Raw genomic sequence first — 15,145 nt, 5'->3', positions numbered from 1 at the left:
AATATCCCATGACAGAAAGACACAGTTAAATCTACTGGGCTGCAGATAACTCTAAATTCCCTACAACTTTTGGTGAACATCCATGGCATATTTAAAAATTTGAAGAGGTAAAAAACCCACAAAACCCAAAAAAGTTTTATTTCCTCATGTAATCACTCTTTACAACCTATGAATGACTAGAACATCGCATCCAGTTTTGGAATCCCCAATACAAGAAAGAGACAAACCGCCGCAAGATCAGTAGAGAGCCAACAAGACAGTCAGAGGCTGATGCATCTGCCCTACAAACAGAAGGTACAGGACCTGGGCTTGTTCAGCCTGGAGAACACTGCTTCAGGAGGATCTAGCAACAGCCTTCTAATACTTACAAAGAAGTACTCAAGAAGACAGAAACAAGGCTGTTTGGCAGTGCATAGTAGGAGGGCAAGGGACAGTGTGCGTACGCTGAAATAGTGGAGGCTCACACCAGATATAAAGAACTTGTTAACCACAAGGACAGTAAGACAGAGGCACAGGTTACCCAGATAGGCTGTGCAAGTCTCCATCATCAGAGGTTTTCAAGTCCCAACTACATAAAGCTTTGAGTAACTTGGCCCAGCCTTGCTTTGAGCAGGAGGCTGGACTAGAGATCTCCTAAGGTCCCTTCCAGCCTGAATTATCCTATATAAAAATCTATAAACTGTGAAAGGAATTACATTAATTTACTGAGCAGGAATCTCAGCTACAGTTAATTCTAATAACTGATGAAGGAAGCAATCCATTTAGCCTGGGCTCTTAAATATGTGTATAGTGCATGTTTGTACTAAAATATTGGGTAAATGGCCTTCTTTCTGCCCAAGTTTTAGCTGACTTTCATATTGGCATACTGGATGCTTTGCTGGAAAGGCAAGCAGGTGGTGGGGAACAAAAGATGTTAACGAAGAAGCTCCTTGGTAACACAGATGCTAAGTCACTATTTGAATCACCAATATATTCAGTTCTAATAATAAAATAAATTATTTAAGACAACACTACATAAAACATATATTCTCGAATAATAGTCACATCTTAGTCCTGTCCTGAAGATGTTACATCTGCAGACCAGACAATTACGACAGCACACACCATAAGCACCATGAGGACTCAGAATGACTCATCTGGGTTATAAGCTGTTTGCAGTGACTGACACAAAGATTATTACAAGTATTACTGGTGCTTCAAGATACTATTGTAGAGCAACCAGTTGTCTACATTCAAGAATCAAGGGGCAGAAACCAAACCCAAACATAATCAGTTATAAGGTAGATCAATAGTTAGTCATTAGTTGTTGGCAATTAATATCCTTATGGCAACCGTTGCTTCTGAGTGAAAGGAGTGCACGTAGCGTTAAAAAAAATAAACCCACTGTTAGCTGTAACATCCATCAAGTCCCTTTACGGGTACTAGTGTAAATAAAGATAGCTTCCTGACTGCAGCATAAATATCCTGAAATATCAGGGACAGCCAACATCTCAAGAATGTGTTATAAATCACCCCTGAAAGTAAGATTCAGGAAATCTTCAAGAAGTCCTTTGCTTTCCTCTGCTGTGGTGGCAGTTTTCAAATTTTAAGAGATAAAACATTGATTTTTATGCTTTTGATAACAAAAGAAAGATCAAGTTAGTTATCCAAGAACTGCTTGAACTTAAAAATCAAAATATATTTGCTATTCCAGTATAGATAAATAGTTTAAGTCCATGGGAATTTTTCTACTAAATTTTACAGCACAAAACAAAACTCAGACTTCAATCCACATACAGGGTTGAAGAGGCTTCACCAGCTGTTTAGGAACTCATATAATTGGGCTTATGGACAATCTGATGTTGAAAGATATTAGGTTAGTAGCTGGTTGTGTATATTGTACCAAATTTCTACCTGCACCTTTAGTAAGCGTAGGCCTGCTAAGACATTATTTTGTATCAGATTACAAATAATAAAAAACTCATCCTTCTGAGAATAACTAAACAGAATTCTAAATTTTATGAAAAAAATTAGTTATTTTCTTTCACTCATCTATATCACATGGCCTCTAGTGACTACAAGGGTAAGAAATTCTACTAGGTTTGGGAAGTTATAGACTGGGCTGACAATCACAGCATAATAACCTAAGCGCGTGTGAATGTATGCGTATATTCCCTTGACCCACCCCAGACACCAAACAAAGGGCAACAGTTCATGAAGGTTACATACCAACCAGGATGAGGAAATCCATACACAGCAAAAGTTGCAATCTCCAAAACCTTTAGTTAGGGAAGAGGACAAAAAAAAAGGTGAAAATCTTACTTTGTAATTCTGAGTTTCAAAAATTACATAAACGTCTTGACAGAAAGCATTTTCAAGAGCTTTAAGCTGCCAATTTAACTCACTTTAAAGCTCTGAAATTGTCATATTTGACTAAGTATTCCCCAAATTAATCCAACATACACACATAATCCAATGGTGGCACATAAAAGGATACATAATGAATTACATTAACTGTGAATTTGGTCTCATCTGTCATATGGGTTTCAGGCTTTTACCAAGTAATAATAAAAATCTTCTGTCACTTTTTTCAATTCAAAAAAGTTATTTTTAGCTATGTAAACAAATTCCTTGTCTAATTACTCCAAGTGCTGAATGCTTCCAGATAACATTAAAAAGGCTGCTTATATGAAAGCTCACCTTTTTCATCAATTTAAAAAAGCCTACCTTCAGAAAGGAGACCCTAAGAGAACCACTTGCTAACAAATCATTCAAGCCACTGAAAGCCGCAACACTGGCTCATGCTATTTAACTCAGCATATTAGCGTTGAAAAAAAAGCAATTCTGCTAGCTCTTGCAGTTCCTAATCATTTTTGTCACCAAATCCAGGAAAAGTTAATAAAAAGCTTACCAGCAAAATTACAGTCAGAAGTCCATCAAATCTATTGCTTGGGTATGACAAGTATCTTTTCAAGCCCATTGCTAAGATTTTCAGTAACATTTCCAGCAGATAGTATAGGATGAAGAAGCAGTTGATAGCCTTCACCCCAAAAAAGAAAAGTAATTATTAGAATTATTGACACCTCAGGGAACAGCAACAACTGTAGACATACTGTTGAGTCTTACCCCCAGGAAGAAGTCATCTCTTTCAGATGGCTGCTTATCTGCATCCATCACCAAAACCACCTTAAACAACAAGAAATATTTTATGAATCCACTACTTTACTGCTGCATAAGACAGACTTTTAAGCACAAGAACAAAAAACAGTCTTTTATGCTTTGCACAGACCTTTTCAAGAAGCTCAGAGTATTTTTTTTCAACTGCAGGTATTCCCTCCTAAGACTTTCTATGACTAAAACATGTCAAACATGGACATCTGCTACAAAAAGCAGTTAGAACAGGGACTAAAGAACAAAAACAGAACTGAATTTTGTAGTGGGGGGTGGGGGAACCACAAAAATCCACAAACGAAAAGAAAACAAAAAAACTTTTACTTACACAGATAGAAACAATGTTTGCAAGGGCTACAACATTCCCCAAGTAGCCAAAGTAGGGATGGCCAAAGGCAAACTGCATTTTCTGCATAAAATGGGATTGGTACTCTGGACTGGGAGGATGCTGAAAAGGACACAAAGGATTGGCTAAGACACAAAGCATAAGCATTTTAATAATGATGCAGGAAAACCACATCCAATCTCAGATTTAAGAAACAGACATTTTTAAAGCAAAACTTCAAGGCCACATGCTAATTTTGACATTTCAGAAGGGAAGTGTTTTCAAGCTGTGGCTATTAGCAGCAAGAGATCATTTCTGATTAGCAAATGGGTTGATGATCATGGCACAACACAAGAAAATGATGAAGGGAAATAATCTAACCACTCTCCAGCAGGTAAACTAAACACCAAGCTACTAATGGTACACATTCTTTCCCCATTTCCCACCATTTAATCTCCCTTAAAAGATTCAGAAGTCTTAGCTACATGCAAACATAGAAAAGAACATTTCCTAACCCTCGAAAAGTTAGATTTATTTTTTTCTTTCTTTCTCCAAGCAGAGAAGACTGCTTTCTGGCCATCTTCATCTGAACACTTAAAGAATCCACATTGCAGTCTTCATTCTGAGACTGCAGAAAAGACTTTGCCTGAGTAATCTAAGTGTTACTCTGCAAAGACTAATATATAGCAGAGATGCATTGCTTGAACATAGGATTGTCATGACAAGACAAATCCCTTGCATGAACCATCAAAACAACTTACTACAGAGGTACTTATTTCCCCGCAGCACTTTTCAGAAAGTCTATGCTATAAGTCTAACTCCTGTTCCTTGTTTCCTTGTAATGAATCTTCCAATTAAACAAAATAAACACACAGAGTCCTCATCTATTTTGTCTGGCGAAGTCTCTTTAAAGTGCCAACAGAATAAACAACCACGCACTTTGTATATTGAACACTACCTGACAATCCCAAACTAAGGCTGTAAAACCCCCCAAATCAACACCATTTGTGACTATAAGAGCAATCCATGAATGACTTGAAAATCAATGACACTTGATCATTCTCTGCATTCAACAAGTTCTGAAGTTAGTTTACAAGCTTTAGAGCGGAATACTATCATCTATTTTTGTGCAAGACCACATTCAGCTCATGACACTTTATAAATGATTATCAGATACATACTTGCTTAATGGCATCTTTGTCTAGTTCTTCAAAGAGCTTCTGAAAGTGAACAGCTGACAGCTGGTCACCAGAGGACATTTTGAGTGACTTCACATGAAAGAGAAAGATTCAGATCAACAGCTGCAACAGGCACATCTTTAAACAGTGACAACACCCTCAGCCTATCTTCAAAGTCTAGGAATAGAGATGAAATACAATCTACACCAAGGTATTAGAGTGAGCTTCAATATTGCTTTGCTTTACAAAAAACTGCCACATGACGGTGGGAGTTGTTTTACTTTTTCTATTTTCCCTCTCTGGGATCACATACTGCTTAAGAAGGAGCATGCTCTTTTGAAATACTTGAACTTTTAGTCTCATCTATTATTGCAATTATTATATTATGATCCAAGGAATGAAGATACTATGTCAGTTATCACTGTTCTGCAGAAGTTACTACGTGGAAGGATGAAATTATTTTACAAATTGTAACATGAGGAAGACACTTCCGTAGCACACTAAATACTAACTGCAACCGTAGCACACATCGCAACAAAAGAAACAGCAAAAAAACCCACGAAGAACAACAAGAAGAAAACTAAAACTCAGATTTGCCTACCTAACTAACAACACAATGCACAGCTCAACATAATTACAGGCAGGGTGTTCAGTTTCAGGCAGCTCTGTTTACACATCCCCTATCCCGGACAACAACAACTGGAAGCAATGTGTGTATACCACTTCATTCCACTTCAAACCTTCACATTGGAGCCTGCCAACTCCTGATGCTATAACCACCAGCTCTGAATTGCCACTTCTTTTTGGCAGAAGTTCTTACAATATGGACTTCCAAATCCTGCTGCAATGTTGTTCTCAAAAAGCAACATTACTTTAAGATAATTTTTCTGAAACCACACAGATAATCTTTGTATCTCCTATTAGAACTAAATAATTTGTCTAATCTCGGAAAATCATGGCATGAACTACAACATTAATTAAGTCTTTAGTTAAGCAAAACCACTCTCCCTGTAGCCTGATAATAGTATTAACACCTAGAGGGAGCAACACAACTAAAATTCAATGAAAAAGACACTTTCAAATGGTAAAGAGATGCCACTATAGACAGACTGCCACAGAGAAAGTAAAGCAAATGAAAGAATTAGCTCTGCAGGAGTTTCATCACTCTATATCTCTCTACAGGTGAATGCATTCCTCATCACACAATCAAAGAAGTAGCAATCTTAAGGTGAAATCATTGCTTAGAGACTACTTTTGTTTGTTCTGAAGACCAAAACAGACACTGAGCTGAGCCTCTCTTCACCCTCTTAAAGAAAGCAGCATAAAGCAAGCTCAGGTGAAAGCTACTAGTCTTAGATCAATGGTGTGATTAAGGAAATTCCAGTTTCCACAACAATCCCATCAGAGGGTTTGATAGTCAACAATACAGACTAAAAAGTTCTTACTCTCATGATGGCTTGCTTGCAGCGAGAATCCATTTCAACTTTCTGCAGCACTTGTAGTAAGGCCCCAACACTGACACACGACCTATTTAAAAGAAGATGAGATGAGCCCTAAAATAGATAACTGTCTTGATGGCAAAAATAGCTGTTCCGTATGCATTCCTGCCTCTTTCTTTTATTGAAAAGCAGATAAAATTGGAAGTAGAAATGCAAATGAAACAGATCTCATATGAGTCCCAAACACTGTCATAAACACCCAGTTAAAGAAAAAACAAAATAAAAGAGATGAGCAACAAACTGCCATTTTTCAAGAAGGTATCCTCAGTAAATATACTGAACAAAACAAGATGACCAAAAATCTGTTTTTTTTCTCCTAAATAATCTACTGTTTCAATATTTCCCACTTACTGTTGTGCGTTCACAGGAGTCTCTTTCAGGGAAGAAAGCACTTCAAATGCAGCTCGGATTCCCAGTCTCCTCCTGAAGAGGGAGGACTGAACGGATTTCTAGACAGTAAAAACACCAAAGAGAAGACAATTTACTTATACTTGTTTAAAGGAAAATCCAACCAGATGATACAAATAAGACCTGTAAGTTATTTGCCCTGCCCTTAGACAGAACCTACTGCAAGCCTCAGAAAGGGCCTATCTGTTCAACTAAAATAATTTTTCAGGAAGGCAAGATACTGTTTTCTTTCTCCCATCGTCAAAGTCCCCATCATTAGCCACTAGATCTTGTTGTCCACATACTGGGTCCAATCAGTCAGACACTCCACAGTTTAAAAAGAATACCATGAAGAATCATAGGCTGAAAACAGTGAAGCCCATTCCTACCAGGAGGACTTGGGGAAGATCAGGGCTACCCAGCTCCTCATGCAGTACTATGTCCTATGGTCAGATAATATACTGATTCTATGGCATGCATCCCAGATTCGGGATTAGAGATCAGAAGAGGAGACTTCCCCAGGCCTTGCTCCTTTCAAGAATTCTGTGTATGAGAAGGAAGGAAGCAAGCAAACAAGTCTTGAGTTCAAGTAAACATCCAGGTCATGGTTTATTTTTAATTCTGGATTGCACAGGCACATTCCTGTTCCAGAGACAAAGGCAACAGCAAAGCTCAAGTATTCATAAAAATCCATACTTCTGTGCAAAGAGAAGAGTTAGACAGCTTGTCCAACTCCAGCTTCTTGCCAAAAAGAAAATAGCCAGAGCCACAATTTTCCATGCTTTTTTTTTTCCATAGTAACCACTTTCAAACTCAGCTACTTTACTGAGAGTCAGATTATGGCATGCTCACACATGGAAAAGAGGAAAATTGAGAAAAAAGGGAAGAAACAGAGCAGGAGTAAAGGATTACAAAAATTCCTTTTTGCACAAACTAGGTTTAAACACCCCTCTCCCACAAGAGGCTGGCGGCCATTCCTTCCATGTAACATTGTCTAAGGCTTACTATCCAACAAGCTTTATCTTCTCCCTGGAAGTCTACTAAGGCAGCTATTGTTTCACTTTTTCCCCCCCAAGCCCTCAACTCCACTCCTCTGAACGGCTGAATGAGAAATAAGACTATGTAAGGGGAAGAAACTATCAGGCTACGTATAAGTAAAGAGGGAAGTAAGTAATGAAGGAACTGAAGACCATATGTAAATAAGGGGGAAATGACATCCAAAGTCCAAGTCACTGAGTTTGCCCTGCTACTAAACCTAAAGGAAACTATAGGCATGATAAAAGATTAGGCCACCACTGTAATGGTACAAAGCGAAGAAGTTTAACCTATGGCCCAGGGTTTTAGCTGTCAGACTCCAGTGCTTTTACATAGCACCACCCTCATTCAGCTTTACCAAAAACATTGTTGTTGAGCTGTGGAGTTTCATAAAATACTCAAGAGGAAAGTAAAAAACACAGATGGAAGTGAACCTGTTGAAGAACTAACTCAAGAGAAAGTTACATGAAAGTTACAAAGCTAAAATAAAAAACTCAAACAGTTTGAAGACAGCACCTCAGCAACATTAAGACGCAGGCTGTTCTGAGGAGCAAGAGACTGACAGCTCTCCTTTTGACTGATGACTGCCTGACCAAAGATTCAGTTGTGTGTCAGTGTGATAACCGTTAATACTTAACCTAGCGCTGTGTTACTTCTACTACTCTACTAAGTGTGTTAACTGCCGAGTTGCTGTGGTGCACTTTGGATATTCTATATTCATTGCTGGAGATAAACACAGTTCTGGAGATATCCAGCTGCACCCATGCAGCCTCTTCCTTCCACCACCTATCCAGTCAGTCACTTCTTTTTTGGAATAGCAATAGGAAAGTCACAAATTTAACCTCCTAGATGAAGTACGTTTTATTGAAAATAATCGAGATTATCTTTCGTTTGACTTACTTTGTCTCTGCTTTCTAAAATACTCTTGCATCAGCTTATTACAATTCCTCCCAGATTGTTCAACTGCACTCTCTCACATAGAAAACAAAAGCACTTACACCATTTCCTGCTAAGGGAATCCAGACTATAGACCCAGTTGGAGACCAAGCAACTATTGCATGTAATGGAACAAAGCACATCGCACTGCTTGTTAATAAAGGAAAAAACTTAGTGATAAGTGTAATTGTCACCGCAGATTGCGTACTCCTTGAACAACATGCAGAAGTACACTTACTTTGTCATCTTCTCTAATACAGACACCTGAGTCAAAAGAGGTCATTACACTACACATCAGATTCACATTCCACAAAATGGAGAGAATCACATGTGATCAGGCATCTTCCAGAAGCACATTAAAGTATTACATGGATGACTGGAACTGCATCGAGAGTAAGCAGAGGTTTCTTTTATTTGAGACTGAATACCACCAAGAATAACTACTAAACCTACTCTTGCAACTGCTTCTGGTACAAGTCAATCACAAGGCTCAAGTCTATCTTTTAGAGGCAACAAACTGTCCTAATGATTCCAACACCTCACTCACCCACCATGGTAAGGATGAAGTAAAAAATACTAAACGTGAAGGTGTTTTGGTCAGTGAGGTTTTTTTATTGAAGGCTTCTTACACTGTCCTACTCAGAGAAATTAAATGCCAGGATTTGCCACAATAGCTACTTAAACAGTATAGCACGTTTTCTTCACAGAGGTCAAGGTTATTCACTTGTTCACTTGTCCTTGTTCAGTTTTATAGTAGTTCGCTGGGTTTCTTTTCCAGCTCTATAATAGTTAAAGTTGCAGATCTACAGCATACATGGAAATATACAAACAGGTAATTTTGTCATGGAAGGGGATCAAGCTACAACACCACAGAAGGGAAAAATATCTACATCAAAGAACCTTTAGTATCTTAAAACTGTATCTACAACCAGGATGGGCATACTGCTTTAATACACAGTTGAAACTTTTAATGCTCAGGCCTTCCCAGTTTTAAGGTTATGGTAGAACACAGAAATTAGGAATGCTTTACTCACCAGAAGGTATCCTCGAAATTGGTTGTATATTATTGCTGTAAGCAGGTTCATCAGAAACAAGTTGCCTATTGGAGAAAAAGAGGCAGTAAGAATTACTGAAATACATCTCTGTTTCTCAAAGAAGTTTCAACGTATATAGTCAATCAGAAGTAAAATTTAAAAAGGATTAAGTTTCTTGTGTTTGATTTTAAAAATGTTTTTAACATCCGAATATACTGTAATGTATCCATATCTCTATGATGTGTTACTGAAAAACATCAAAACATAAGTACCTTCCCTGTACATTAGCTTACAAAGACGCTACACAGTAATTGGAAGAAAGACAAAAAGAAGAATTTTATTATTAAACTTCCCTAGAAAAATCAAACACTCTCTAGCTGGTATGTACAAGTGTCAAAGTTAAAAAGCATTTAGATTACTGAAGATAAGAGGTAACTTACCTAATACAGTGAAAAGTATGAAGAAGACTGAATATGCTCGATTCTTAGAATATGCAGGAATCATCACTGTAACAGATTTAACAAAAAAGGAAATAGAATTTAATGCTTAAGATGAAAACTGGAGACCTCTGTCCATTTGTGGCAATTGGTAAAAGCTCTCATACACCTCCACTTTAGAGTTATATATATAATTACACCAAAGGAAAGACAAGAATCAGGCTACTAAAGGCATGAAAAATCTTTACATAGCCTTCCTCTGGCTGTACTAAGAACTATCAGCTGAAAGAGTGGTTATAGTAGTCTGAAGTTAATCTTACTCTATTATTCTTTGAAGAGAGATGAGAGTTATTTCTCAAAGATTGCTCACCATCAGGATTATTTGCAGTAGTTAGCAGGACAAGCAGTGATGTCAGTGAATCTGGCAAGTTCCGGAAATACCTCACCCACTCCTTATCCTGCTGGCCATCCTAGTCAAAGCAATGCTCATTGTTAGAGAAATACTGAAGAATCACCAAGACTGTCTTACCAAGGAAGGGGAATTTTTTTTTTTTTTAAATCATTAACAAAAATAAATATCAGTCAATAATCTATTTCTTACACACACAATCAAATCTACCCCATGAAAAAAGCACAAGACAAGCATAAAAATTAGGGCAATGTATAGGAATATAGTACAGTCACTTCACTTATTAACAGCCATTAAAAAACATACAGAAGAACGGCAAGCTAAGACAGACACAGAAAGCTCAATATAGAAGTTATGCCTAGCTAGCACCTTAGACCCAAGAAGAACAATAACGTCACAGACAATACAGCAATCTAAAGCCACCCTTGATTGATATAAAAAGCATCACCTCTTAGCCTGTAAGACATATTAGTGTAATGAAGATGAAAGGACTCCCTAAACATGATTAAAAAAAAATTAAAAAAAATAATCACGGACTAATACCATCTTCAGTCTCAACTTGCTTTATAAAAATTAGCGTAGAGTAGAAGCTGTTTTCTTTGTTATTCCAGCTACAGCATGCTGTACCTCAGCATACATGGAAACCTGTTCACCCCAAATTGTATACTCTAGGACTACACTCCAGGATTTGTCCAAAAGTGTAATATGATTTGAGGACAATATTAAAATAGACCTTGTCTATACAGAAGAACAGAAACAAAACAGCCTCCTCAGTAACAAAGAGCTGCAATAACTACCATGTTACAGAAGATCCTTGTGTATGGATTATGAGCTCCTTTCAAACCTACAGCTCTACTAGTGTGAAATATGTCTCACACTTCCTCTTTGACTTCTGAACAGAAAACCTAACATCCTCTGAAGTAGTTATTTGCACAAAAGTTACTATCACTACTCAGAACAAAGGTCTTCCCCTTTCTCCAGTTATTCCTTTACATACTTTGGGGGTTCTGTTTAATTACAGTAAGATCTACACAGAACACAGGCAAGTTTTAGGTCTCTTTTCAATAACGTACATGAAGATGTACTTAAAGTGTGAGTGCAAGGATAGTCATCTTATTTTAGAGGAAATAACTATTTACACAAAGAAGAGCACCCAATATAAAGTGATATGCTATAATCAGCATTAGTGCATATTATAGGAGTTGTTGGGCAGGTGGAAAACAGGTAATTTCTGTTTTGAAAAGAATGAAAGATTCAAAATGCTGTGTACAGTATCAATGAAAACAACACAGAGTTTAAACATCTGGGGAGGGGGCAGAAATAAAGATAGATCAGTGCTACAGCACCTAAAAAATATTTGCAAATATTTTGGTAATTAAGGTCATCAAGATTATTTTGTGGATTAGTGGAAACATCAGATGATCTGCTAAAGCTCTGATGGTATCAGAATTTTGATCAAAAACACACTGGGAGGCTGATCTTCTATCATCCATGTATTTATTTTTTTCCCCAAGTTCAAATAGAGACAGCTAAAAAAGATGCAGTGTGTAAACAATACAAACATGAATCACGCAGCACAGAACAAACAGCCCTTGAATCTGTTGCAAAGACTGGAAAAACGTACCTTTAGAGGACATACAGAAGATAACGCAAAAATCTAGAGGCATGAATTTCATTACTAAAGGCATGTTGCTCTCAGTATTTTGTCTTGTTAGATACAGTTAGTTTGTGTGCGTATCAGACTAGCAAATCAAAAAAGGAAAGAAAGACTGCTCTCTAATTTGTTATTTTTCACCTAAATGTATACCAAATTGACTGGTTCAGGTATACAAGTTATATTCCCATCTACTGGGAAAGCTCATAACTGAAATTAGATGTAACATACAGAGATAACACAAAGATCCAGCACACAACTAAACAAAGGGGAAAAACAGAGCTCTGCTAATTTCAGAAATTCTATAACACAGGAATTCGCTAATCATAAGGGAGACTAGGGGCAGGCTCAAGTGCAAATTGCAGTAGGAACAAAGGTGCAAAACTGAGATTAAGGAGAGGACTAAAATTATACTAGCAGAAGTACACAACAAATCTTTGTGCTTATAGGAACACGTTTATGGAAGGCCTGAAGAAGCAGGGACAAAAAAAAAAATCTGAGTATGATACATTAAGATACAGGAAACATACCAAAAGCACCAGAACACAAAAGTGATTTTAACCACATATTTTCAAATTCGCTTTTCAGAAGCAGGAAGAGAAAAAACAGAATAAAAACCAAAGAGATCAGAAAACAAAACATCAGAGTAATACAGGCAAAACCAGGCAAAAACCTACCAAGGCATGGCCAGGGATACCAGTATCAGAAGATAAGAAAACACAGAAGAAACTAAACTTAGCAAAAAGCTAGATAAGGAAAAGAGAAAAGAAATGAGTGATAATATCAACAAAAAAGTGACAAGATTAAGAGCTTTGGACACAGAACAGTATAGAAGGTTTCAGCAAAAGCAGAGAAAGTAACACAAAGGATCAAATTGGAGAATTGTGTAAGGAAGTCTCTTGTACAAACAGACTTTCACTTTCTCACCTGTGATAATGGCCTCAATACCAGTAATATGTAGGACCATAAACAAATACAGATGTTGACCACATTTTGTATACTTCCATTTTAATATGGAACCATCTAACTTCACTCTGAGCAGCACTGCTAGACTAAAAATAATATGCCGCAGCTTACAGTAAGAGTGAAAGATTTAAGTTTTGAAGTAGAAAGGAGCATTATCACTCGAGAAGCAAAGCAGAGTCTGGAAAAAATATTCTTCACTAAAGGATGAAGACATTCTAACGCTATTCTGAGGGGCCTTCTAATGCACACTTAGAGAAACAGCACTATACATGGATACTTTGCAGATGTTAAGTCTCTCTAAACGATCTTTAAACTCATGCCAATAAGTTTGACAAGGTAACACAACCTTTTCGGGGGAAACGAGTTTCACCAGTTTGATTATAAAATTAGACATGCAGCAGCTATGTGAATAAAGGAAAAAACACCCAAGATCTACCAAAGTTTAAATATAATTAGCTACCTTTGTTCGAGCAAACAGCAGCATGGCAAACATGGTGAAGAGAGACAGGTGAACAGCTACTAGTAGAACAACACTGTTGGAAAGAAAGCATATCATATGCATTGATACCAACTTTATCTTATTATTAATATCTTTTACTAAAAATGTAAAGAGATGCCATATAAAGAAACCTAGAGGTATTTTTAAGAAGCTAGATCATCTTCTGATAACTCCATATAAGTTTTGATTCAGAATAAGAATCACACTTGCTCAGGACTCCTCAGCATGAGCTCAGACAGTTATGAGGTCAATGAGATTCTAACACTTGTTTTTTCTAAAGTTAGGACCATATTTATACCCTCTGAGCAAAATACATCATCTTGGCTTGCGTACACTTTTGATTCTCCTGGGACTTGTCAGTTAAAAAGTAACAGGCAAGGACAGTGAATTCTATAAGCTGTACATATACACGACTCTTGTCACAGGAAAAGATCTCTTTCAAAAAGCATCATGCTGTCTGGTTATGATTTCACCAGTGGGGTTCACAGTTCAACATTTCTAATGACAGTAAAATTTAACACATACATGGCTAAAATCATTTAGAAATGAAAAAGCTGAAGTAAAGCACTCTGAAGACGTAAAGAAAGGTATCTTGTTGTGTGGCACTCATGACTGGAAGACAAGTACACGTACATTTACCCATACCTCTGAGAGGCTACCTTGGAGAAACACAGCATAGACCTTTTCCCAGATGATGCCTCAGTTCTTCCCTTACAAAATGACTATACGTAACGTACACAGAATTAAAAATCCCCACGACTAGCATCAAAACCTTACCTGTTACATACAGAGTCATATCACATACATTCTAGAGAAATTTTACAGACTAAATGAATCAAAAAGTTAACACGACACTCCATCCATTGCTACCTGATCTCACCAACCACTTACACCATCAAGAAGGAAGCTATTCAGATGTTACACTCCAGAACATTAATGTTAATTATACGCTTGCTGTGAAAGGAAGTTTTCTATGCTATTACCTACCTTGCCATTTCAGGCAACGTGCTGTTGATACTTTTTAATGTTTTCTTCATCATAGAAGAATTCTGAAGGAGAAAGAAAGGACGAAGAATTCTTCTTATTCTCACATCCTGCAAGAAACAAAACAATAGATCAGCTATTGAGTTCCTGTAAGACTAAGGTCACAAGTATTTTTAACACAAGTTTGTCAAAAACCATTGATACATGTATCAACAAAGTAACAGTGTAACATAAAAAGGCCATGCTCAGAAGACAAATCTGTTCTACTGAAGTCACAGAGCACGCAAAAGAGATTTTACACGTATGAGTGCCTTGTTAAAAGAACAAGAAAGATTGTTTTAAAAACGCACATGGCCTTTTCAATAGCCTCATCAGGCCTCTAATTATAAACAATCTAACTTTACTGCTTGGTAAACATAACAAGCAGGTAATTTTCCTATTTCTGCCAAGGTCTGTTTCAAGAATGGAATTAGTAGTGAGTTATTTTAAAAATCTATATCTGTTTTTACTGAAAGTAAGTGCTTCGCTTCAAATTTCAGCCTTTTTTGTTTTATAATTAAAGGGTCTGCTAAGTATTCAGCACTTTCTGCCTCTGACAAGACTTAAACAGGTGATTGCCTTTATTTTCCTTAACATATGCTAAAGCAATTAA

The 15,145-nt window shown here is 37.1% G+C and overlaps 1 protein-coding gene across 1 annotated transcript in view; it reads right to left on the bottom strand.

The window, feature by feature from the left end:
• Window positions 1-15,145, bottom strand: part of TPCN2 (two pore segment channel 2) — a 30,217-nt gene that overhangs the window by 8,485 nt on the left and 6,587 nt on the right. Inside the window, exons 6-17 of the mRNA XM_086612942.1 lie at window positions 14,497-14,603; window positions 13,471-13,543; window positions 10,352-10,451; window positions 9,985-10,050; window positions 9,545-9,609; window positions 6,504-6,601; window positions 6,099-6,180; window positions 4,657-4,743; window positions 3,479-3,598; window positions 3,106-3,165; window positions 2,891-3,019; window positions 2,209-2,258 (exon numbers count right to left, since the gene is read on the bottom strand). Coding sequence (XP_086469068.1) covers window positions 2,209-2,258; window positions 2,891-3,019; window positions 3,106-3,165; window positions 3,479-3,598; window positions 4,657-4,743; window positions 6,099-6,180; window positions 6,504-6,601; window positions 9,545-9,609; window positions 9,985-10,050; window positions 10,352-10,451; window positions 13,471-13,543; window positions 14,497-14,603 — 1,037 coding nt within the window. The remainder of the gene's footprint in view (window positions 1-2,208; window positions 2,259-2,890; window positions 3,020-3,105; window positions 3,166-3,478; window positions 3,599-4,656; window positions 4,744-6,098; window positions 6,181-6,503; window positions 6,602-9,544; window positions 9,610-9,984; window positions 10,051-10,351; window positions 10,452-13,470; window positions 13,544-14,496; window positions 14,604-15,145) is intronic.

The sequence above is a fragment of the Tauraco erythrolophus genome, chromosome 6 (assembly GCF_009769465.1).
Source record: "Tauraco erythrolophus isolate bTauEry1 chromosome 6, bTauEry1.pri, whole genome shotgun sequence".
NCBI lineage: Eukaryota > Metazoa > Chordata > Aves > Musophagiformes > Musophagidae > Tauraco > Tauraco erythrolophus.
This window is presented reverse-complemented; position numbering and strand designations above follow the sequence as displayed.